At 49.2% G+C, this 25,168-nt stretch overlaps 3 protein-coding genes across 6 annotated transcripts in view; 1 reads left to right on the forward strand and 2 right to left on the reverse strand.

Moving 5' to 3' along the window:
- The window catches only part of UHRF1BP1 (UHRF1 binding protein 1), a 32,695-nt gene extending 20,612 nt beyond the window's left edge, over nucleotides 1-12,083 (reverse strand). The window contains exon 1 of the mRNA XM_030465364.1: nucleotides 11,979-12,083. Coding sequence (XP_030321224.1) covers nucleotides 11,979-12,022 — 44 coding nt within the window. The 5' untranslated portion in view covers nucleotides 12,023-12,083. The remainder of the gene's footprint in view (nucleotides 1-11,978) is intronic.
- A 3,440-nt stretch (nucleotides 12,084-15,523) lies between these two features.
- SNRPC (small nuclear ribonucleoprotein polypeptide C) lies at nucleotides 15,524-21,452 on the reverse strand. 2 transcript variants are annotated; one of them, XM_030465611.1, is made up of 6 exons: nucleotides 21,355-21,452; nucleotides 21,009-21,051; nucleotides 20,022-20,130; nucleotides 18,608-18,697; nucleotides 17,980-18,084; nucleotides 15,524-15,928 (listed from the first exon to the last, which is right to left on the reverse strand). In XM_030465611.1, the coding sequence occupies exons 1-6, from the start codon at nucleotides 21,360-21,362 to the stop codon at nucleotides 15,804-15,806; spliced, it is 480 nt and encodes a 159-aa protein (XP_030321471.1). In that variant the 5' UTR covers nucleotides 21,363-21,452; the 3' UTR covers nucleotides 15,524-15,803. The 2 variants fall into 2 exon arrangements, with proteins under 2 accessions (XP_030321471.1, XP_030321470.1); XM_030465610.1 differs by having other exon boundaries at nucleotides 18,608-18,700; nucleotides 21,355-21,451.
- Nucleotides 21,453-22,258: 806 nt separating this feature from the next.
- ILRUN (inflammation and lipid regulator with UBA-like and NBR1-like domains) overlaps nucleotides 22,259-25,168 on the forward strand; it is a 34,580-nt gene continuing 31,670 nt past the window's right edge. For all 3 annotated transcript variants that reach the window (XR_003988575.1, XR_003988576.1, XM_030465491.1), the window contains exon 1: nucleotides 22,259-22,511. Coding sequence is in view for 1 of the 3 variants with exons in the window: in XM_030465491.1 (XP_030321351.1) it covers nucleotides 22,354-22,511 (158 nt within the window). In the remaining 2 variants the exon portion in view is untranslated. The remainder of the gene's footprint in view (nucleotides 22,512-25,168) is intronic.

Consider the following 25,168-nt stretch of genomic DNA (forward strand, 5'->3'; position numbering starts at 1 on the left):
CCACAGCTGATGTGGCAGCTCCTGGAAGAGGAGGGTGGCACTAACAGCTCTGAGTTTGCCTCTGCAGAGCCTTCTGAGTCAGACATTTACTGGGCCATCTGTCACCTCCCTGCCCTGAGCTGAATGTCCACAGACAGCTGATTGAAGACCAAGTTTAGAACACACCTCCCAGCATCTCGCATTCACTTGAGACTTGTTACTCCCTTTGACTGGAGGTCCCCGTGTTTAAACACATCCAGGAAGGTGGCCAAGCTCAACACAGCTTCTCAGCACCCATACAAAGAAATAAGAGCCCAGAGCATTCCACAGTGACTGCTCCAGGGGCTGGGAGATGCAGGGATAGGCTGAGTGTCTGCAAGGTTTGTGCTTGCAGCATCCACAGTCTCAGGCACTGCTGAAAATCAGACCAAACCCCTCCAGAGGCAACACATCAGCATCCTTGCCTTGAGTTAGTGAGCAGCTCTGCTGCAAGCTGTTATAATCATGTCCACTGGGACTGGATACTGAGAATAAAACAGATACAACGTGGACAGGTAGGTGATCACAAGCACTTGGCACTGGTAAGCTCAGAGCTGCTTACAGGTAGGAGAGGCTGAGGTGCAGATCTGCTTTCTCACACCTGGAAAGCAAGGATCAGACTGCAGGCATCTCAAACCCTCAGCTTCAGGTGGGGAAGCTGCTTGGAGCTGGTAATGCAGGAGCAAAAGGTAAGGATGTCCCTAAACCAGGGAGTGACTTTTCTTTAGCATGGATGTTAAAGAAAAAGAAACAAAAACCAGCACAGTGGAAGGATGCTAAAGTGGTGAAACAGAACATGGGTGAAAGTTGTATTAAGAATGATCTGGCTATGAAAAAAAATAACCATTTGTAATCCTCTGCTGCACAAATGCTGCTGAACAGTTCAGAAAACCACCAGGTGTACTGCCAGACTCTACAGAAGAATCCTTTTCCTCAGGCATTCTGGATGCACCAAAATGAGCACTGCCCTAAAAGAAAGGCTCCAGAGCCCAGGGAATATGGGACAAGAGAAACTGCAAGTTTTGTGAGCAAAACCCTAAAACTGAAACAAAATATCTCACACAACCAAAACTCCCCAGGCTCTCAGTTTCTCCCCCTGTAAGGGAATCTGAGATCTTCAAATGGAATAATCTTCAAATTTAGGACATTTTGATCCATGTAATGCAGGTTAGATGGAATGTCCCCTTGAATTCCTGAGTTCACAGCTGCCAAACCTTCATTCTTTTTTTGAAATGAGCCACTCTGGTCACTGCCAGGGGAGAGCAGACAATTTTAGCTATTTGCTGGCAGTCTTGCTCTATTCATACTCATCAACAGCAACACTTTTGGCAGCATGGATTGCTGGCTTGGAGAAAAGTGAATGAAAATGGTAACTATTAGGAAAGCTGACAGCAGGGGATATTTCCACTTTATTATTTTTTTATTCTTATTGCAACTGTAGCAGAACTCACAGAGCACTAAGCCAGGAAACCCAGAGGCCAGCACTCCTTTTGAGCTTGCCAGGATTAGCATGACAAAAGTCGAACCAGAAAACCGTTTTCTGTCTCCTATAGAATTGTCACCGCAGTCAGAAGGGCATTTTGCAGCTGTGCCCACACCAACAATACCCACAGCCTCCGAAAGTGCCCTCCAGGCAGGAGCTGATGTGCTGCACAAGGGCCAAACCCCCCCCATCACCACAGCTCCTGCTGAATAACAAGGTCTTGCTGCACTCACATCCCAGCCATGGGAAACAGAAGCCAGAAGCTTCCAGAGGTGTCGCCAGGGGTGTCCTGCTAGGTCAAACCTCTTGCTTAGCTCAGTGGTTTGCTGAGAAGACACTCACAGTTTCCCTGTTTCTTCCCACTTCAGAGGACAGGACTGGAAGGGGGCTCTGTTGATGTTGGTAAGAAGCAGACAGACACAGCCCTTAGCAGAGCTCTGCCTGACTGCTCTGCTCAGACTGAAGGTTTCACCCTAAAATGCTAATTACACCCCAGTGAGTTAAACCTCAACACCTTCTTGGCATTTGGCCTAAAAGGATGATGCTCTTTACAGAAAGCCTCAGCTGTCTTGGGCAGCTTCCAAAGTAAAGATCTGATCTGCTCTGAAATCTGATTTTATGTTTTAGAGGGGAAAGGCACAGGACTGATGTCTGCTCAATCACCAGCTGGAATATCCATCAAAAAATGCACTCACTGCTAAAAGAAGGGCTACTCAATTCATCAGCTTGCATATCTACAGGACACAAACTCACTGGCTGTGAGGGGGAGTTCAGCCAAATCTGATTGCTGGCCCAAAGGCAGGCTATAATCATAAATAAAAAATTTATGGTCACATTTTAGCTGTCTGGCCACACTGTCTCCAACTGAGCAAATGCACAGATGATGTCAGGAGAAGATATCCAAAATCATAAAATTTATTTCCAGCTCCATCTCTCTCATTCCCTTGCTGCCACGTGCTGGAGGAGCTCTCTCATCAGTAGCTCCACATACCAGTTCTTCTGCCTCAGCTTCTTCTCCAGTTGTTCAGTAATCATTGTCTATTGTGTGTAAGCACTTCCTACAGCTCAACATGCTCATTTCTATTAATAATCTTTGTTACTATGGCTATTAGATGTGAGAACTAATTAGCAGTACACCAGTGACCTTGATTTTACTTAATGACAAGCCTCATCTCTTGGCAGGAGGAAGTAACTGCACAGCTCACACTGATACCCACAGTTGCAGAGAGCAGATGGAAAAATACTCAGCACACAAGTAAACCAGGAAGGGAGGAACTTGTCAGCTGCAATCTGAAAAAGAAAAGCAATATTAGGGGTCAGCAGCCCTGAGGCAAGGTTCTTGTCTTTGGGGAGGAAAGAATAAGACAGGAGATAAAAATGCTTTGATTTGGAACATGAATATGTAATAGAAGCAAAGAGGCAGAAATGAGGTGTGGGGAATAACAACTGTGCTCTGGCCAATACAGATTTGTTTCTTGCCCAAAATCTTTGCCAAGCCTGGTCTGGGTAGGTTTTGGACAGGCCCCTTAAGGAGTTTCCATCATTTCCCTTGGAAAGGTGTTCTACAATCCCAAAACCTCTGTGACAGGACATTTCCCCTCATATTAAACCTGCTTTTCTCAAAAGCCAAAAAGCACATTGACATCAAAAAATTGTTCATGTCCTGTATAAGAAAAGGTGAGTTCCAAAACTCAGGAAAACTTTCAAAGAAGACAAGAGAAGAAGAACTGCAAGGCACATGGCTGAGAGTGAACCCAGAAACAGCTATGGAGGAAATAAAACTGGGCAAGGGATCAAAACTTCTGTAAAAAGGCAATAAATAGCTGACTCAAAGACACACAGGAAGAGGTAGTAAAAGCCTTTTCTGGAAGAAAAACTGTTTTCCTTAAAATTTTGCTATAACTGGGTAACAATGTCTGGTGAGCATGCACTGCCCTGGTCATGACAAGATCTGGAGATGCAAACAAAGAGGAGAAACATTCTGCATTAGCAGAAGATGAGACTAATTTATGCCCAGTATCAGGTGGTATCTAATGGTATCTAGCAATACTTTAGTTGGTATCATACCAATTCAATATAAAAAAACCAAACAAAACAACCTGAATTTCAGGGAATCTGATCACTACCAAGTGGTTGGAAGATGGAAAGCAACACATCCCAGGAATATCCACAGCTCCAGCCTGTGCACAGTACTGGTGCACCCTTGCCTCACAGGAAGGCAATATTTTCCTGAGGGCAAAAAGGTCCCGACACAATAAGCCTGATGCCTTTGTCCTACTTAAATTACACAACAAACTCAGTACACCGTGTAACCTGATAACAGCCCCCAGCACCATACTGCTCAGCTCCTTATCAGGGGGGGTTGAAGTGCCTGTGTGCTCATCCCACCAGTGCCTTTATCTTATCAGCTTTCTGTTTTTCCAGGCTTCAGCTGAAGTGAATAAAAGGATGGATGATTTGACCACTCGAAGCCAAATGCAGTTTCACAGTGCACCAGGAAACGTCTTTAGGCCCAAAACAAATGAGTGATCAGTTCCCTCAGCTCCAAGTTACCACAAGGTGAACAGGCTTAGAAATTCAACTAAAAGTTAAACTTGAAGAGGGGAAGCTCAACCTTCCCAAACAATCCAGAAAGAAGACTGAATTGTTACACAAAGCAGGAACATCAGGTCATTTCTCTCTGGTCTGCCTCCTGCCCTGAGGACACTTTCCTGGCCCAAACAGGACTCTTAAGCACTTCAATTCTGGAAACTGCAGAGCCTCCAGCCGAGGTATCCTTCTGCCACTGCCGACAAGAAAAGTAGGAGACATGTAAAGCAAACCATAAACTCATCTGAAAGGAAGAGAGGCCACGTTTTTGGCAGAGGTTGAACTCCACCTCGCTGAGAAACCCCTCTATTGCTTCTGGCTCATCAGCTAGAAGCTCAGGGAAGTTCAAATGCCATCCACCCCCTGATCCAAAACCTGGAATGAAAACCCTTGTCAGCTGCCAGGAAACTTCCCAAGACTAAACCTTAAGTAAATAACACAGGGAAGAAAACTAAGAGGAAACACAGAGAAACAGCCAGAAGCCCCACCTCTCACTTTTAAACAAGTTATTCACCCTGCAGTCCAAGCTGGAGTTTTGTTTCCAACCTGCAGAACTTAGCAGGGTCATCACATGATTCAGAATCAGCTGAGCAGCTGCTAAGAGCTCGAGGAGCCTGGGAGAAATAAAGGGACAAAAATCAGGTTTAACAGCCCCTTTCCCTGACCCATCACTTCATCTGAGCAGCACCAGTGGTGTGGAGAGGTTCCACATGGCCAGTGCAAGGCCCTGCAAAACCCCAGCAGCTGAGGTGAGGATGCAATCAGCCACGTTCTCCTCCTGAGCTACTGAAATGAAATTTCTTTTTGCTGCAGCAAGGATCTATTTAGCATTCCAGAAATGGCACACACTTCTCTCCTGAGCCAAGTGGAAGTGGTTGGAAACACCTTGCATCCAGCAGCTGATGTGTGCTTCATAAAACTGACAATTTGGTTTTTCTGGTGAACTGCAGCATAGCAACCCTGATTTTAGAGATAACTCCCTGTGGAAGTAAAATGCCATGTCCTGCCACATGAGCAATCTTTTGCCACCTGCCTTGAACAAAGAAGTGGTGGCTGCTTATGACTTTACTCCATAGTGCCCCAGGGTTCTCTCTTTCCATCAAGAATTTCTCAATATTTAATTTTTTAAAAGTTAAAAAAAAAAAAAAAGCCATAAAAATGTAGTAGGGAAATAAGACATTTCCAAATTACATGAAAATTGGATATGAAAATCCAAATCCAAAATACATGAAAGTGTTTGCATCCAGCCTCAAATGCTTTGCCAGACACAGCATGTAGGAACTTCAGGGACAAACTTATTCCAGGTGGCTCAGTGCCTCAGCTCTGCTCCAAGGTCTGCAAAAGAGCAGCTGAAGAAGCCTTGACAAAGCTGCTTTCTTATAAATTGGCTCAGAGTTTCCTGCTGCAAAGTGTTTCCATCTGATTCCCCAAACCGTCTGCTTGCCACTGTTCCTGAGCCTGCTTCCTGAGCAATGGATAAAGTGGAAATAAAGAATTATTTCAGCTGATGGGGAAACCATCACCACACTGCCCATTGCCCAGCACAGCCCTGAGTGTCCTCCCCTGTCCCCAAACCCTCCCACCTTTTGAGAAGTGTCCTGCTGCTCTCAGCCACATAAAGAGCAAGATGTTGAAGTTAAAAATTCAGTAAAAATTCAGGTGAACCCATCCCCCCCAGGTTACCTGCTGTCTGTGACACACTTGGGATGCTCAAGTCCTCCTCAGCCATGCCAAAACAGGAGTTTTTGGTGATAAGACACCCACATTCCTCCTCTGCTGTTTGCCATCTGTTTGCCTGAGCACTGAGAGGGTTATTTTGGGCTCTATCTACCAGATTTGTTTTTCAAGCCCAAACCTGTGTGGTTTTGTGGCACTTGGGCAAGAAATTATTACCTGGCTGGACAGAACACATTGAAAAGAAGGAACAGAGAGCCCTGCAGATGCAAAAGTTATGTTGATTTTGTTTTTTGTTTTTAACTGCCAGAAGCTTTGTGGTTTCACTTATTTCCCATAGCTGCAGCAGCTATTTTAGGGAAATTGTCTCCTTCAGCAGTAGAAACTTCCCTGATCACTGAAGGAGGATATTAAAGCAGCTGAAGACAAAATTGCAATGTTAGTCTCAATTCTAGCAAAGAGACTCTGTCCCAGGCAAAGGCTCTCCTGAGGGCCCTTCTGCCTAAGCCACTCCATGATTCTGCAGCTTCATCAGACCATTCCCAGAGATAATTCCCTTGCTTTCCCTTCCTGCCCACCAAGATCTTTAAATTTCTTCCAGATAATTTAGAATCAAGGTCAGGAAACCAGGAGAAACCAGAAGACTTAAGTGGTAAACACACACCTTACACTGATGGGAGGTGTTTTTAAGTCAGGTTTCCAACACATTTTGTAAGTGCATGTGCCACCACTGTGACTGTCACTGCAAGGGCACAGCTGCCTCTCAGCACTCAAGCACACAGCAATGCTGCAAAACACTTCAGGACAAGTGAGCAGTAAGCAGATCAGGGAATTCAGACTGGATTTTCTTGTGGTCATGTTCAGATTGCAGCATTTAGCCAAGCAATCCAAGTCCAGAGGGGAAAGAAGTGCCCTTTGGACTCTGGGGAGCTCCCCACCCTGCAGTGAATTCTGTACCTGATAACATGAGCAAAAAAAAAACATTACAAAACAACACCTCAGCAGCTCCTGAGAGACACAGAGACTGTACCACATCTTGGCTGACTGCTTCTGCTTCTTGAGTCCATCTCTTCTGAGGAGCGGGATGGGTCCCTTCAGGATAACACATCTGACCTCTGCCATCAGGACCTCATCCTGACTCTATGAGGAGAGGCTGAGGGAGCTGGGGGTGTTGAGGCTGGAGAAGAGGAGGCTCAGGGGAGACCTCATCACTCTCTCCAACTCCCTGAAAGGAGGTTGGAGCCAGGGGGGGGTTGGGCTCTTTTCCCAGGCAACTCTCAGCAAGACAAGAGGGCAGGGTCTCAAGTTGTGCCAGGGGAGGTTTAGGTTGGAGATGAGAAAGAATTTCTTTCTGGAGAGGGTGATCAGGCATTGGAATGGGCTGCCCAGGGAAGTAGTGGATTCTCCCTGTCTGGAGATCTTTCCAAAGAGCCTGGATGTGGCACTGAGTGCCATGGGCTGGGAACCACGGGGGGAGTGGATCAAGGGTTGGACTTGATGAGCTCTGAGGTCCCTTCCAACCCAGCCCATTCTATGATTCTGTTGTACCACCAAACAGCATGACCATCATCACAGCCTTTCTGTGTCCTCTCAGCCTGAGAGCATGACTCTGGTGGTGGGGGTGGATAGAGGAGAGGCAAGGAGATCCCATACTTTTAAGCATTTAGGCACAAACAGCTCCAACCCAACTGCAGACCCAACCCAGTGATGCTACAGAACAGGCAGGGCTCACGTGGCACAGAGCAGTTCTGGGTCTTGGAGCTTTGTGTGAGGTACAGGAGTAGCCCAGCTGCCTGGAAGGGGGAACACCAAATGTATTTTTAGGGTCAGGAAGGGATTCTGAGGGTCTTCCATCCAAGTTAGGAAACAATAGCCCCCCCAGAAGCCTACATGTTCCTAGCTCAGCACACTCTGGGGCACCCAGGGGTCCTACCTGCTAAATTGATCTGGAAGAAACTCAAGATACACTCCAAGTTTTCCTGGTATTTTGAAGGATTAGGTGCAATTGCAAATGAAAGAGGGGAAGAGCCAAGATAATCCTGTCTGGGAAAAGGGGTATGTGGCCTAAAGCATGGGGAACTGAAAGGAAAGCCTCTAAAATGCAGTCCAGTTTATGAGGAGTTACACAATTCTTTTGACTTGACCTCATCCACAACCACCAGTGTCACATCCTGCACATGCTACTCAATTATTTGGGTTTCCAGGATTTATGATTTCTGTTTCTGAAGCCCAGCTCTTTAATTCAAAATGGTGGCTCCAACACTGCTGTCAAAGACAGTTGTGCCAACTTCTGCCAGGCCTTGTCTTCCTCTGTAGGACCCTGGGGGGGAGGAGAAAGTGACTGAGGGCCCAGTCAATAATCCTGGTGAGGCAGCCTCACACCTGCCAGAGATAATTTGGCTTCAGCCTTCACTGGAAAGGTTGTGCTGTCCAAAACATTGCACTTATCATTCACCACCTTCAAGGGAAAGGAAGGAACGAACCAAGCAACACAGCAAGGGACAGCATGAGGCTGAAAATCTTGCTACAAACATTGTCTGAAGCCCCTCCACAACTCCCTGTCTTGCTCCTCAGCAACCCAGCACCTTCCTGATAGTGTCGCCACCAAGCAGCAGCTGCAGTCCTGCCTGTCCAGTAATCCAGCCTGGCAGACTGGGAATAAAAGAGCAAAAACACTCAGGAAGTTCATAAACTCAGGACAGGGCAGCATTGGGCCCTGTTCACAAACAGCTCTAGGAAATTAAAACCCAGCAGCCCTGGTATTTCTGTTGCTCTCATCTCTTATCAACCTGGCCAGCTGGGATGGTGGCTCAGACATCACACTCTTTCCTCTGCCAAGAGGCCTCCTTTCCCCTCCTGGTTTTCCTGTATTTTCTCAGTGACAGTGCTGGTGTTACCTCAGCCAGCTTTTCTCTCTCATTTCTCCTCTGCTTCCCCCTCAGCCTACTCTCAGAGATTCCTGAAGTCCCTCCTCAGCTGCAATTCTCCTGACAAACCCAGACAGACTTGTGGTCTCCATCCAAACCTGCTCCCATTCCAGCTCCTCTGCTGACACCAGCTTTTATTTCTTTCAGAGGCTTCTGACTCAGTGGCTCTTTCAGATAAGCTCTTTGGAGGTGGCACAAGCAAAGCTTTTATTATTATTATTATTATTATTAATATAATATATAATAATTATTATTATTTTAATTATCTTCCCCACCTCATTTTATTCTTTTCTTCCAAACAAGGGGATTACATGTTGCATTTCCTCCAACAATTATATAACACATGCAATTAATTAGTTCATTAGGGCCTATTACAGCAGGAGCTCATGTGTTTTAACACAGGTACCAAAAGAAACTGTCACAAAGTAGTTCTGGGATGCAGCACTGGGTAAAAGCTTTCTAATGAACCTAAAGAAAAATCATTTTGAGAAGGGGATTTCCCCTGTGGGGCCGAAAACTCAAAAGGCAAAAATGTTATGTTAAGGAAGTCTGGGAAATGTGGCTTGCCTCAGTTTCCCTGTTTACCAAATGGCCTTGGGATTTACCAAATACACTTTCCTAGGGCTCTGTCCATGGAGCAGTTTGGGGCTTGGTGTTCCACACCTTCCCCTGCAGACTCCTCGGCCACCCCAGTGCTGCAGCCACGTGCCAGTGGAGAAGAACCAAAAAAAGTGAAGCCACCTCATCTGTTTTCTTTCCCCAAGCTAAATATAGGACAAAAGAGTGAAAAGCACAGATGGTGAAAGCATGGCAAGTTTTTTAGAGTCTGCTGCTCTAGGAATTTAAGCTGCTAAAGCCCAACACAAGCTAAGCCTCCTAAAATACATTCCTAACTCAGCTCTGGCAAAGCCCAGCTTTCCAGATCAGTGCCAGTGACCACTCTCATCCTATTAAATGTGTGATTCACTTCATCTGAACAGTTGTGTCAACTCTTTTATATTTCCCCTCTCTTGCTGTCTCTAGTGACCCTTCCTTGCAAATTTCCACATGGAAAGGGAACAAAAACACAGCCCACGGAGAAATGACTTCAAATGAAGACATAACAAGAGGGACAAAGAGTTATTTCATATGCAAATGGAAAGCAGAAAAGAAAAGCAAATTAATGATTCAGTAGCAAAAGTCTTCTGGGCAAATGTGCAGAGCTGAAAGGGAGACCCAAAGGGAGTGTGGAGCTGAGGTATTGAGAGGAAATGAAACTGGAATGGGAAAACATCTTTTCATGCAACATTAAACTGTGTTCAAAACACATTTCTGAAAAGTATCCACATTACTGATGTAAGAAGGGGGGAGGACCAGAGCAACCACCCCAAAAGACAAAGTCCAGCTACCAAGAAAATAGGTAAAGCTCCAGAATTTTTCCTGCCTGTCTTTTTCTCCTGGAACTGCACAATAAGAAACAGCACAAGGTCAGCACAAACAGCTTGATAAGGGGGAAAAGGAGCACTGGGGAAAAAAGGGCACTTTGAGCAGGAATGTGTTGTAACAGCACAAGATAAGAGGGACTGAAAAGCAAAACTAAATAAAAGCACCAGCAAGCAAAGTGAATTTATATAAAGAAAGAAAATCATCTGTAGGAACAACACACACACACACAGACACTTTCATCCTAAGAGGAGCAGTACCCAGGAATAAAGCTCAGCTCTGTCTCAGCCTCCATTAATAACTGCTCCTCGTTATAAATACTTCACTGCCTCCTGACAAGAAGACTGAATCCGTAACAAGCATGACAGGCTGGTTTGAGGTGGAATGAGACAGAAAACTGAGGGATTTGTGATGTCAGGTCTAGCAGAAATTCACTTTAATTAGTGAACTGAACAGATCAATCAGCAGGCTCTGTTAAAATCCATTCTGGTAGGGTGCCTGGAAAGCTGGAGTACTGAGCAACCAGTGACTCAGAACCACCACAGACACTTTATTAAACTCACTGAAAGTTTGCAGGGATTCTCCTGAGGTTCCAGAAACTCTAAGGATTTACTAACAGCCTCAGAGAACCAGAATTCCCTGGCCTTAATTCCTTGGCTCCCTCACTGGGTAACCCCCTCACAAATCACTTCAAGCCCCTCACGTTGTATCTGAGCTTCCCCATCCCCAGTAAAAATGAAAAAAGGACTTGAGCACCTGCAGCTCATCAGACACAGAGAGGAAAAGCACTTGCAATGCTGGGCCCTCACCAGCATCCTCAGACATGGGCCACCTTTCCATTCCATCACATTATCCTGATCTTTCAGCAGCACAGAGGAAGGATGTGGCTCCAGGATTAACACAAGAACTGTTGGCTCTCTTCAGTCAAACAAGGGGAAAACTGAGGCACAGCAGTTTTCCCAAGGTCAGCTCCACCAGTCAGGAGCAGAGCTAGAGATGAAGCCGTATTTATGACCTCTCAGTCTTTACCCAGGAAGCATCAATCTCCCTCCACAGCTCTTTCAGTGCCTTTAATGAACTTCATTGAAAACAACAAAACGACAAAACATCAGTGAAACCGAAAACCGAGAGCTGAAGGTGTGAAACCTCGGCCAGAGCTGTCAGCATTCCCTCCCCCTGCGCTGTTCACATTCTCCTCTCGTCTCCGCAGCTTTTATTCCGCTCCCCCTCTGACAGCCGAGCAGGAGCTGCTGCTGGAACCAGCCCAGGCCCCCGGCCACCCCGCAGGCTCAGCAAACGCAGCCCCCAGGAACGCACACCCGGACCGGACCGGGTCAGAACCTCCCGCACACCGGCAGCACCCACCAGGGGCTCGGAGGGCTCTGACCCGGGCAGGACGCGGGCACACGGGGAGGGCACCTCGGCCCGTTCCCCCGGGGCCCTCAACACCCGCGGCAGCTCCGCAGCCCCTCGGCCCTCACCACGTAACCCCGGGACCGGCAGCTCCGCAGCCCCCCGGACCCCACAGAACCCCCGGACCCCACAGAACCCCCGGGTCACCACAGACCCCCAGGACCCCACAGCCCCCATGATCCCCACACCCCCCCGGGTCACCACAGCCCCCCGGGTCCCCACAAACCCCCAGAACCCCACACCCCTCCCCCGATCCCTACACTCCCCCGAACCCCACAGTCCCCCCGCTCCCCCCACCCCCCCCCGCTGCCTCACACCCCCTCAGTGTCCCTGCAGCACCCCCTCACGCTTTGACCCCGCCGCTTCTCCTCAGTCCGCGGGGCCTTTCCCTTCCCCTCTTCCCCATGACCACCCGGGAGGATAAATACCGGGAGCAGGAGCGGGATCCTTACCGGGAGAGGTGCTTCAGGATCTGCTTCTTGATGATGGCGGCCATGCCGCGGGGGGGGCTCAGACCCGCGGGCGCACAGACCCCATCGCGCGCCACCTCCCCCGCCCCGCCCCGCCCGCAGCGCCCCCTAGCGGCCCCCGAGGGACTCCGGCCCGCAGCGCCCCCTAGCGGCCCTCCCGCGAGTGCTGATGACGTCATGTCGGCTCTATCGCAGCCGGCGATAGGAGAGGGGCTGGCAACGGAGCTCTGCTGGGTTTGTAATTGAGATGCGGGCGTTTGTTTGGGGTGCTTTAGTTGTTTTTTGTTTGGTTATTTTTTTAAATGTTTTTTTTTTAATATTTAAATATTTATATATTTTTAATATATTTAAATATATTTTATATATAAATATATATATATAATATATATATAAAATATATATTAATATATACATTATATATATAATAAATATGTATTAATATATAGTATATATTTATATATAATTAAATATTAAATAAATATTATATATTAAATGTAAATATATATAAGTATATACTTAAATATATTTATATATTTAAATATATAAAAATATATAAAAATATATATAAATATATATTTATATATTTATTAAATATTAAATATATATAAATATATATTTTATATATGATATATATTTATATAAAAATATATATAAATATATATTATATATTATGTATACTAATATATATAATATATATGTATAACGATATATAAATACTAATTAAATCAATATTAAGCATTTATTTATTGTGGCTTTCTGATGTTTTGGGTGCTTTTTACAAAACAAGGTCGTTTAAAGATTTTTTTTAAAGCAAGTTCTTTTCAGAAAATAATTTAGAAAATAATGTTTTTAAATTAAAGTGAGGGCTCTTTTTAAACAAGTATATTTTAAGAAACAAGGTTGCTTTTTAAAAGTTGGGTTTTCACAAGAAAACAGCAAAAAAACACCAGCAAACCTTTTTAAAATACGGCGAGTTTGGGTTTTTTTTAACCAAGTATTTTTAAGGAACAAAGTTGTTTTCTAAAAATAGAGGGTTTTAAGAATAAAAAAAGTTTGCTGGTGTTTTATCCTCATTAAAGAGGCTCTGACACCCCAGAAACACCTCAAACCCTGGAGAACAAACCCAGTGCCTGCACCTCAGCAGCTCCTCAGCTTCCCCAGGGGGGTCTGGGGGCTGCACCCCCCGGGCTCCCCTGGCTCAGCAGCAGCTCCTGCTCAGCACGGGACTGCCTAGAAATGGGTTTTTTTCCCCCAAAAGGAGGCTCTTCCAGAAGGTTCCCGTGCTCTGTCCTTACTGCCCAGCTTCTTTCAGTCTGGTAACCAGGGGGCTGCACAGAGCCCTCCCCATGGGGCTCAAAACCTCCTGTTTTTACCTCAGAATGAACCCACCCAGCCCTGGTGAGGTGCCTGCGGGGTTGGGACTTCCCAGAGTCTTCTCCAAGGCGGGAAAACTGAGGGGTGAGGGATCTGGGGTTGTTTCCCAGCTCTGAGCTGCCCAACTCCCCCTGGGGATGAGGATTTTGGGCAGAAACCTTTCATTTTTCCTCCCCTCAGTGAGTGCTGGAGTTATTAAATACCTCAGCACCACCACACTCTTTACAGGAGGCTGTTCAAAGCTCCTAAAAACATGAAATCAAACCTCCCCAAAAAATTAAACCAAACCTCCCCTCAGTGAGTGTTGGAAGCAGCTCTTGAATATTGAGCTCTAAAATACCTCAGCACCACCACACTCATCACAGGAGGCTGTTCAAAGCTGCTAAAACAATAAAATAAAACCTGAATGACTTTGCTGTCCCGGCCCACAGCTCAGGGAAGGAGTCACTGCAGCTGAAAAGGTTTCTTGGATGATGCAAATCACTCCCAGGTTTTCAACTTGGGTGGAAATCTGCCAGGAATGGGCTGGGCAGCTCTGCAGCCTGGGCTGGCTGACACCTGAGAGGGCAGCTGGATGTGGGCATTGGCTCAAGTTGTGCCAGGGGAGGTTTAGGTTGGAGATGAGAAAGAATTTCTTTCTGGAGAGGGTGATCAGGCATTGGAATGGGCTGCCCAGGGAAGTAGTGGATTCTCCGTGTCTGGAGATCTTTCCAAAGAGCCTGGATGTGGCACTGAGTGCCATGGGCTGGGAACTGCAGTGGTAGTGGATCAAGGGTTGGCTCCTGAGGTAGAAGTAGCCTTTGTCCAACGTTTCAAACTTTAGTCCTGTGCTCCCTGAATCTCTCCCTGCACCACAGCAGCTCCTGTCTCCCTCAGCATCTGAGGTTCTTCTCTAGGGCAACTGGGCTGGGGAAGGGACTGGAGCAGAGATCCTGTAAGGAAGGGCTGGGAGAGCTGGGGGTGTCGAGGCTGGAGAAGAGGAGGCTCAGGGGAGACCTCATCACTCTCTGCAACTCCCTGAAAGGAGGTTGGAGCCAGGGGGGGGGTTGGGCTCTTTTCCCAGGCAACTCTCAGCAAGACAAGAGGGCAGGGTCTCAAGTTGTGCCAGGGGAGGTTTAGGTTGGAGATGAGAAAGAATTTCTTTCTGGAGAGGGTGATCAGGCATTGGAATGGGCTGCCCAGGGAAGTAGTGGATTCTCCGTGTCTGGAGATATTTCCAAAGAGCCTGGATGTGGCACTGAGTGCCATGGGCTGGGAACCACGGGGGGAGTGGATCAAGGGTTGGACTTGATGAGCTCTGAGGTCCCTTCCAACCCAGCCCATTCTATGATTCTGTTGTACCACCAAACAGCATGACCATCATCACAGCCTTTCTGTGTCCTCTCAGCCTGAGAGCATGACTCTGGTGGTGGGGGTGGATAGAGGAGAGGCAAGGAGATCCCATACTTTTAAGCATTTAGGCACAAACAGCTCCAACCCAACTGCAGACCCAACCCAGTGATGCTACAGAACAGGCAGGGCTCATGTGGCACAGAGCAGTTCTGGGTCTTGGAGCCAGCTCTGAATTCTTTGTGTGAGGTACAGGAGAATAAATTCTTGCAGTTCAGTTTTAATTGTGCACCTGGAGCTCATCAGCAAACAAAATCCTTTCCACAAACTCAAGGGCCTGGGATGAGTCTTCTCCCCTTGGTGCTAAGAAGGGGGCTGAGTGTTAATCACCAAACTCCACAACTCCAGAATCATAATTCAGTGCATCCACAGAAATGCCCCAGGAGCAACAGAAAAGCATTTGGCAGCAAAAATTTAGTATAAATGGCATTAAACAACATCTCTGCTTCCCTCAGTGGAGAATCAATGTTTGCTGAAATTCACCCTCTGCTTGCAAAGCCATTTAATTCCCCAGCCAGAGACAGCACTGCTGCCTTCCCTCATCTTCCTTTCTGTTTGGTTGTTTTGGAATTAAACCCAAGTGTGCTTGTTTCAAAACAAGAATTAAAAAAACGCAGAGAGGAACACATCCCTTGAGGGGTGTAACATGAAAAGAGTGAGACTACTTAAGCACTAAGGAGAACAAAAAAAAAACCCAACAAACTTGAAAGATTCCATGCAAGAGGGAGCACAGCAAAGGAAAAGGATGCCTCTTTCACCACGCACAGGTTTTAGGCTGAGATTCCCCACCCAGAAACCAGCATCAATGTTTTATTGTTCTGTTTTACAGCTCTCAACAGGGGGGGAAACAAACAAAAAACAATCCAGACCAGGTACAAAAAGCATCATTTCAGTGTGCAGCTAGCTCAAACCTGCAGCCTGAAGGGACAGCAGATTTCCTCTACAAACTGTTTTAATACAAAACCCTCCAGATATGGGGTCTGGGGCATTTTATCACAGGGAAGATGGGAACATGAAAGAGAAAAGGCAGCTCCAGTTCCACCTTTATCTGTCTGGACGGGTCATTCCTGGCCTGGTTGGCACCATCATGGGTCTGGAGGGTGGCCTCATCATTGGGGGCCCTGGCATCATTGGCATGTGTCCCCCCATTGGGGGCCTCATCCCAGGAGCTGCAAGGGAAAGAAAGGACACCAGAGATCAGTTCCCAGCAGCTGCCAAGTCACCCCCAAACACACACACACAGCCTGCAGGTTCCCTCCTCCATCCCTGCATTCTACACCTGGGGAAGGTTTCCTCTGGGAACTGCCTGAAATGGAGGACGTTGCCCTGGGCTTGGCAATAAGCAGAGGGAGAACCAAGCTCCCTGGTTCCAAACTCCCTTTTGCCAACATTCACTGGTAAAATCTTCTCAAGTGCTCCAAGGAGACAGCAGCTTCATGACTGAATTTAAAAGTTCATATGGGAAAAAGTGCAAAATTCTCACTGTTATTAAAAAAACAAAACCCCAAAGCAGACCAGTGTACTTCTTACAGCTGGGCATCAGCTAATGCTCTGCTAAAAAGCACTGAAATCAGGGTTTCCATCCAACTTCTCCATTTATTTTTGCAGGCAGCCACTCTGCTGCCTAATATCCCAGCTTACACCCATGTTTTGTGTCTTTAAAAAACACTTAAAGAACAGTTTCTACCAGCAGGACCAGAACTGCAAAGACACTTCCAGACTTCCAGTCTGCACGTGGAGTCCTTTAGATTTCTGCCAGTAACTCCCTCAACACCAGATCCTCTGAGAATTCCTCTAATGCCAGGAAGCTCAAAAAGCAGGAGGGATCAGAGGCATCTCAGTTTGTCTTTGCAGTTCAAAGACAAACTTTGAGGCATGTTGTTTCACTGGCACACATTGTCTTGAGGTTTTTGAAAGACTAAAATGCATTTTGTGTTGAAAATACCTTCTGCAAAACACCAGAAGCACTGCAAACAATTCCTAAACAAAGAAAAATCACGAGGCTAAGACTTGAGGGGAAAAGGCTACAACTGACCTGAGAGATAATGTCAGCTGTCCAGAGGGACTATTAACTCCCAACAAGATGTAAATGAACTTTAATTAGCAGCTGTGAGCCTGTTTTATGTCTTGCCATGCAGAGATAATGGATCAGCAAACGTGTGTACAGAGTCCATGCCAACTGAAACCCTTGCCCAGCCCTGACACCTGGGGCTGCCCAGCCATCTGAAGTGATGGGAGATACCAACTGGATTGCACCACCCCAGTACCACAGCATCGGGGAATGGTTTGGAAGGGACCTTAAAGCTCATCCAGTTTGGGCAGGGACACCTCCCCCAGCCCAGGCTGCTCCAAGCCCCATCCAACCTTCAACCCTGACAGGGATGGGGCAGCCACAGCTTCTGGGGGCACCCAGGGGCTCAGCACCCTCACCCCAAAGAATTTCTTCCTAAAATCTCACCTAAATCTCCAAATCTCTGCTCTTTCAGATTAAAACCAATACATTTGTCCTATCCAGACCCTCTTCCAGTTTAAAGCCAAAGAAGGATAGGGAAGGGCTCAGACCAGCAGGAGATCAGAATGTCCCAATCAATCTGGCTTCAGGCTAGGTGACTTTTATTTTAATGCACATTTATTTTAATCCTGGATTGGTCTGGGGTTGGAAGGGACCTTAAAAAGGTCCTTAAACCCTTTAAGAGTGGTTTAGATGTGGTGTTGGGGGATGTGGTTTAGGGGAGAACTTTTAGGAGCAGGGAGGATGGTTGGACTCCAGGATCCCAGGGGTCTTTTCCAACCTGAAAGATTCTGGTTCTAAAGCTCCCCCAGTGCCATGGGCAGGGACACCTCCCCCAGCCCAGGCTGCTCCAAGCCCCATCCAACCTCCAGCACTGCCAGGGATGGGGCAGCCACAGCTTTTGGGGGCACCCAGGGGCTCAGCACCCTCACCCCAAAGAATTTGTTCCTAATCTCTAACCTACATCTCCCCTCTTTCAGTTTAAAACCACCACCCCCCATACCCCCTCACTCCAAGCCCTTATCAGAACTCCCTCCCCAGTTTTCCTGCAGCCCCCCCAGGTATTCCAAACACTTTGCAGCCCCACGTTTTCTGCCAAGTTCCTTTCACAGCTCTGTTGCCCCTCAGACAGAAAACAGAACCCAACCAGCCCGGGAAGCAGAGCTCAGAGCACCTCAGGGGCAGGGATTTACCAGTTTCCAGACTTACCAGGTCCCACTGGCATCATTCCTGGCGGGGGGGGCCCCATCATTGGCATCATTGGTGGTCCTCCCATGTGGGGGGCTGGCATCATGCCCGGCCGGGGGGGACCCGCTGCAGACACAGACAGATCTGTTATGTCCCTGCTGGTCTGCACACCCAGCAGCAACTCTAAACAGTTAAACTCTTAATTTTTAGTCCTGAAGGTGACTGAGATTGTTTTACAGCTGCCTGCTTTTGGTTTTAGTTATAACTGGAAGTGCTCAAGAGAGAACCAGGGGAAAAATGCACTGCCCCCTTCCAAGCTGGGAAACCTTGAGGAGCTGAGTGCCACTTCCAGAAGGACTCTAAGCAGAAAGGGAGCTCAGCAGCTGGCCAGCTGAAGTGCAAAAGATTTAACAACACTATTCTGTTTAGAAAATAACCAAAACACAGTCCTGGAGGTTTTAACAAAGGTATCTACACAGCAGAGATGCATTTCTGTTCATGTGCTCCGTGTTCCTAAACCAGACAAAGCCTGGAACACTCTCACCAAGCATTCTCCTGCATTCTGATGTTCAAGAGCTCAAATGTTAAACGTTCAGCCCAGCTCCCGAGGGCTGCAATCCCCTCCCAACCCAACCCAGTCGAGACTTACGGATGCTGGGAGGGGGCGGGATCATGGCTCCTCCTGGGGGCGGTGCCGAGAAGGGGGTCGGTGGAATTTTCCCTTGCTGGAATGCAGCCGCTACATTTGGGGTAAAAGAAAAAACAAAAAAAAGGAAAGAAAGAATCCCAGGAGAAAAAAAAAACACAAACAACCAGTTACTAGGCTGAGGAAGGGCCTGAATCCATCTTCAGTCTCATGCCACACGGTCAGAGCATACGTCACGTCATGCTGCGTGCTGGGCTCTCCTAACTCTGGAACAAATCCCCCGGGGTTATGCTGCTGGTCATGGTGGGAGCAGCTGATATTCTTGAAGGTAATGAGTACAGAAATGATCCCAGCTGAGGCCAGCAGGCTCCTTGATGAGTTTCACACAGGGAGGAGGAAGGCAGATGGCAGAGACAACAGATGGCGTGGTTTGCAGCTGCAACGGTCACCTGGGGTGGTTAGGTACAAACATGCTGTCCTGGAAAGGGTAACAAGGCTTGGGTGGGTGACAAAATGCATGGAAAACAGGTGAAAGGGAAGAAAAGAAATCCAAAAGGCTGGGATGGACCAGAAGGAAAGGCAGAAAGAGGTAAAAGGTGGAAGCGTCAGCAGGGAAATGGAGGTGAAGAACTGGGATGGAGCTGAACCAGGGGAGGTTGGGGACTGGGAACGAGCTGGGAAGGGGGGTGGTCCCTGAACAGGCTCCCAGGGGGGCACAGCACAAAGCCCCTCAGAGCTTGAGGAGCCTCTGAACAGCCCTCAGGCACAAAGTTTGATTTTAAGGAGTTGTGGGAGGAGCAGAGAGTTGGGCTGGAAGAGCCACGGGGGCCCCTTCCCACCTGAGGCTTCTGGGATCTGAGCAAAGGTGCCAGGAAATTCACCTGGAATTGGTATTTCTTGTCACTGAGAAAAGAATCATTGCTCAGAGGACAAATGGGAGTAAAAAATGCTGTAAGCTGACAAAGAAAACACTTCACACTGTGTTCAGGTCTTCACTAGCAAGAAAAGGGGGGGAAAAAAAGGAATCAATATCCTCAGGGAACTGAGGGCACTACAGGATCTTAAAAAACTGCAAAATGGGCACATTTTAATGTCCATTTTCCTATCTTCTGGGTTTCTGCTTCATGCTCTTTACATCAACATGCTGCTCCCAAAAAGCAAATCTGTGTTCCATGAGCTTCAGTCCCAGCAGTACTGAAGGAACCAGAGGAGAGCAGGGGGAGCCTGGGCAGAGCCCTCAGCCTCTGGGCTCCTCCTCAAGGAACAAAAAGTTCAGATTTTAAGTTAAGATTTTGCTCACAATTCACAGGGCAAAAACTCCCCAGAGAAGTGAGGAAGAAAGGAAGAAAAGCAGGAAGAGGAGAGAGAGGGGAAGTAACAGGAGAGCAGCCCAGGGTCATGGAAGGATTGGCCTTACTTGTTTTATCAATCAGGCTCTGAGCTTGTTCCTCCATCCATTTTTGGTAATAATCCTTCACATTCTCTTTGTGTTTCCTGCCACTGCAGTGGGTTTTCCTCACGGAGGGCTGAGAAAAGATCAGAGAACCCAAAGATTCCCCCTGGTGTCTCCTGTAACTCACCACACCACTCAGAGGCAGCTGCCCCTCTCTGCTGAACTCTGGGGGGTCCAACCCCTCCTGTTCTTGGAGGGGGTTCTTCCCCAGGATGGGGAAGGGCTCAGACCAGCAGGAGATCAGAAAGTCCCAATCGATCTGGCTTCAGGCTAGGTGACTTTTATTTTAATGCACATTTATTTTAGTCCTGGATTGGTTTGGGGTTGGAAGGGACCTTAAAAAGGTCCTTAAACCCTTTAAGGGTGGTTTAGATGTGGTGTTGGGGGATGTGGTTTAGGGGAGAACTTTTAGGAGCAGGGAGGATGGTTGGACTCCAGGATCCCAGAGCTTCTCCAACCTGAAAGATTCTGGTTCTAAAGCTCCCCCAGTGCCATGGGCAGGGACACCTCCCCCAGCCCAGGGTGCTCCAAGCCCCATCCAACCTCCAGCACTGCCAGGGATGGGGCAGCCACAGCTTCTGGGGGCACCCAGGGGCTCAGCACCCTCACCCCAAAGAATTTCTTCCTAAAATCACACCTAAATCTCCAAATCTCTCCTCTTCCAGATTAAAACCAATACATTTGTCCTATCCAGACCTTCTTCCACTTCAAACCTTTCCCCCTCATCCCATCCCTCCAGTCCCTTGTCCCAAGTCCCTCCACAGCTTTCCTGGAGCCCCTTCAGGCACTGGAAGATGCTCTGAGGTCTCCCCAGAACCTTCTCTTCTCCAGCCTGAACACCCCCAACTCTCTCATCCTGGCTCCAGAGCAGCTCCAGCCCTCGGTTCAGCCTCCCGGATTCCCCTGGACTCGCCCCAAAGGAGGAATCCCGGGCGAGGATCCGGTGCTTACCGAGTCATGGGTGAGGTACGTGTCACAGTAATCGCAGTAAAACCTGCAGAGGGAAAACTCTGTCAGCCAGAACCCCGGGAACACACCAACTCCCAGCGGCTGCACAGCCGCGACCGCGGGCGGCTGGAGGAGGAGGAGGAACCCCCGGGACACCCCCCGCGAACTCCCCCCGCAACACCCCCGGGACGCTCCCGGGCCACCCCCGCCCCTTCACCCGAGGCCTCAGCAAACCCAGGCCGTCCGCCAAGGTCCCCAAAGCGTCCCCGGAGCCCTGTCCCGGGCAGACTCTCCCCCCGCCATTCCCCCCTCCCCTCACCCCGTTCTCTCCCCCGGGCCCCGCTCTCACTTGGGCATGGCGCTCCCCGCCACCGGCGCCGGCAGGAAGTGACGCAATCACCGAGAGACGCCTTCCGCCGCTTGACCTCCGGGGCTGCGGCGCAGGGCAGGCGCAGAGCCCGACGGCGGCCGGGAAGGGACAAGGGGAGGGGTGGGGCGGGCCCCGGGTCTTTCCCCATCCTCCCGCCCCCCCCAGCCGCCTCCCGGTCCCCGCGGGTTCTCCCCCTCCACAGGCGGCGCTGGGACGCGGCCCCGCGGGGCCCACCCGGGCCGGGGAAGGGGGAAACCGTCTGGTGACGCAGGGATTGCGTCAGAGCCCGGGGAGCGGTTGGTGACGTCACACTGGGGCTGCTCCCGCTCAGAGCGCAGCGGGGACGCGTCCTGAGGGGGCTGAATGGAGGGGGGGGGGGAGAGGGGAATTGGGGGGAAAAAACGGGAATTGGGGGAGAGAGAAAAAAACATTAACTCCTGGGCCACGCGCATGGCGCCACGTGACGTCACGCCTCATTTGCATACATCTCGCGCGCTACACACAAGCCCCTCCCCTTGTGACGCAATGAACCCTCCGCTTGTGACGCAATCAACCCCCATCCCCCTCCCTTGTGACGTCATCACCTCCTTCCCGTTCGGGCGCTCGCGGAGCCCCGGCTTTACGGAAATCATTAACGCGAATTTGTTTAATTCCTAATTTGCATACGAGGCTCCGCCCCCTCCCCCGCGCGCGCAGCGTTTCCCGCCACGCCGTGAGGGAACGGGGGGGGGGGAGGGGGAGAAGGGGGCGGGGCGGTGACGGGTGACGCGCGGCGCGCGCTGTCGTCACACCCCCGCGTGCCCCTCGGTCGCCGGGCGGGGCCGCGCCTGCGCAGTTGTCTCCGCGCTGGCGTCGCCCGCGCCCCCTCCCCTCCGCCCCCCGCCGGGCCCGCGCTCCCCCCTCACCCCCCCTCCCCCCCCATGCGGAGCTGAGGCGGCGGCGGCGGCAGCGGGGAGGCCCCGGGCAGCGCCCTGAGCCATGGAGGGCATGGACGTGGATCTGGACGCGGAGCTGATGCAGAAGTTCAGCTGTTTGGGCACTACCGACAAGGACGTACTGATCGGAGAGTTCCAGCGCCTCCTCGGCTTCCAGCTCAGCCCCGCCGGCTGCGCCTTCTTCCTCGACATGACCAACTGGTGCGGGGGGAGCGGCGTGAGGGGCCCGGGGGCTGGGAGGGGAGGAGGAGGAGGAGGAAGAGGGAGACGGCGAGGGAAGGGAGCGAGCGAGCGGGGAGAGAGGGCCCCGCCGGGCCTGAGGGGGGTGAGGGGCTGAGGGCCCCGCCGGGCCTGGGGGGGCTGCGGGAAGGGCCGGGCTGAGGGCAGCTCGGGCCGGAGGCCGCGCTGAGGGCCCAGGCCCCGCCGCCTTCCCCCCCCCCAACTCCTGAGGGGACGGCAGCTCCGTCCCGCCGGGCCCTGAGGGGTTGGGGTGTTTGTGGAGGGTCCTGACTGAGCCTGTTCCCCCGTGATGGGGGGGAGGCAGCGGTGATGGCAGCGCGGAGGAGGAGGAGAGGGCCGGGGGTTCGGCAGGGCTGGGGTTCGGCTCCCAGCTCCAGGTCGGGGTGGTGATTTTGCCAGTTTGGAGTAGCCCGTCGGGCAAAGGGCTGCGGAGCTGTTAAAGAGTGACTAATTGATAGGGAGAGGAGCATGTGATCCCGCGGCCCCCAGGAGCTCTTAAAGGGCGCTTTGCCTCTGGGTTCGGGGCTGGATTATGATGCTCTGGATCCCAACGTGGGCTCCGTAAGGAGAAGAACGTGAAACTCTGTTAGAAAGGCGGTGTCGAAGTTTTAAAGCTGCCCCAGTCACCACGTGAAAGTTATCTGGGTGTTAGGTAAAAATGGAGCGTCTGGTTGGAAACTGGGGCTCTCCCTGTAAATACTCCGGGTTTTGGTTTATGTTTTGGCTTTATAAAGGCTCTGTCACGGCCCTGGTTAAAATGGCAGGTACAGGTTATCAGAGAAGCTTCAGCTGGAGAGAAAACATGGGGAGTACAGAGTAGAGTGGTGGGAAACAGAAACCAGGAGTGTTAGAGGTGGGAAAAGCTCAGTGAGTAGGAAATAATGATGTGAAAGTGCTGCTGGAAGGGTTGGAGTCGTTATTACCACTTGCATCTTCTAAACTATCTCTAATAGCACAAAATGTGACCCTCTTGTTAGGTTTGCATCTCTGCAGTGTGCTGGAGGCTTGAGAGTCTTTTCTGTTTCAGATCATGTTGACAGATTCCTCAGTTAAGTTGCAGTTGCTGTTATTTTTGTAGTGGTGTAACATCAAATCCAGAAACCTCAGGTTTGAAACATGAAATCCAAGTCTTGATATCAACAGTTGGGAAAAAAAAAACCAAAACAAAACTTGCCTGGAATTGCTGAGCTAATAAGCACTAATGAGACAACTTCATCACCTTTTTTCTTTCAACTTTCCCTCCCTCTGTAGCTCTATATTGAATTATATTGGCAAATCTGCAACTGCAGGGGGAGGGAGGGAATAGTAAATAATACCATGTGCTCTGTAATTGATACAGTGGCAGGGAGAGTCTTGAGGAGTTCAGGAGCTTGGAGGAGTGGTTCAGAGCAGAAGGTGCTTTCCTACTTTCCTGGTGTGTTGAGAAAATAACTAAAACTCCCTGCACTACATGCATTACTTTGCAGCTTAACACTTGTGGGGTTTTTCTGGGGTGTTCTTAGGGAGAATGCTTATGGAGCTGAATCTGAAAGGTGCTCATTGAGATCCTGTGTCTGGCTGCAGTATTCCTGGTTGTTATTGCAGAAGCTGGTTCTTTTTTTCAGGAGTATTTAATTTCTTTTTGGAGTAGCAGCATGTTCAATACAATCTCATTCCCAACAGCTTTTTTTAAAAAAAACCTTTTGATTCTAGAAGAAAATCTTAAGTGATGAAATAGCTGTAATTTCAAAACTTCAGTGGCTTGTTTGGTTCTGAAATAAGTTTCAAGCTTTGGGTTTTTTTCTGCAGTTTTAGTTGAGGAGCTCTGTAGAGGGGTGGGGGTGTGTGGAAAGGAAATCTGTTAAATTGGTGTCATGTTTACAGGAGTATATGAACATTAGCACAGGCTGTGGTGTGATTACACTTCAAGTGGGATTAAATCCTGTGAGGATCTGAGCGTTCAGCAGCAGGGGGGTGTTGGGTGTGCTGCTTGTTCTCCTGTCTTTTTGCCAGGGTGCTGCTCTCTGACCTGCACTCTCATCTGGGTTGATTGCACTTCTGTGTTTCTGTCCTACCCTCCAGCTCCCACCTTTTCTTAGCATTGGGTTTTCTGTCTGCAAATATTAACCCAGCCCTTGGTCATTATAAAAAGCTGCATTTTCTTTTCAAGACACGTTTCCCTTTTCTGGAACCCCCTTTGTCAACTTGAAGAACCCTGTGTAACCCACACATCCCCAGGTCGTGGTGCTCTGGTAAGTTTGGAATTTGTAAGGCTTTGTAATTTTAGTGTCAGGATCTTCCACCCCCAGCCTGTCCTGCAGGTAATTTGTCTCAGGTGAAGCTGCCAAATCACTTTTCCTTTTACACTTTTCTGCAGTCCTGATCCTTTCCCTCTTTCTGCTTCATGCTCATCTGCAGGAAATGGTGAGGGAGGTCACAGCAGGGGTGAGAGCAGAGCACTGACTTGGTAAACTGGAGAGCTTCATTAACAAAGACTTCAATAATTTTCAGCAGAACTTTTCTCCCAGCAAACTGCTCTTGGGCAGTAATTAGTGTCCAGACCTGAAGTCGCCTCCCTGTTGAATGCCTTCCACATGCTGTGGAGTAAATAAGCTGAGTTCTAAGGGGCTTGGAAAGAA

The sequence above is a fragment of the Calypte anna genome, chromosome 26 (assembly GCF_003957555.1).
Source record: "Calypte anna isolate BGI_N300 chromosome 26, bCalAnn1_v1.p, whole genome shotgun sequence".
In the NCBI taxonomy this organism is placed as follows: domain Eukaryota; kingdom Metazoa; phylum Chordata; class Aves; order Apodiformes; family Trochilidae; genus Calypte; species Calypte anna.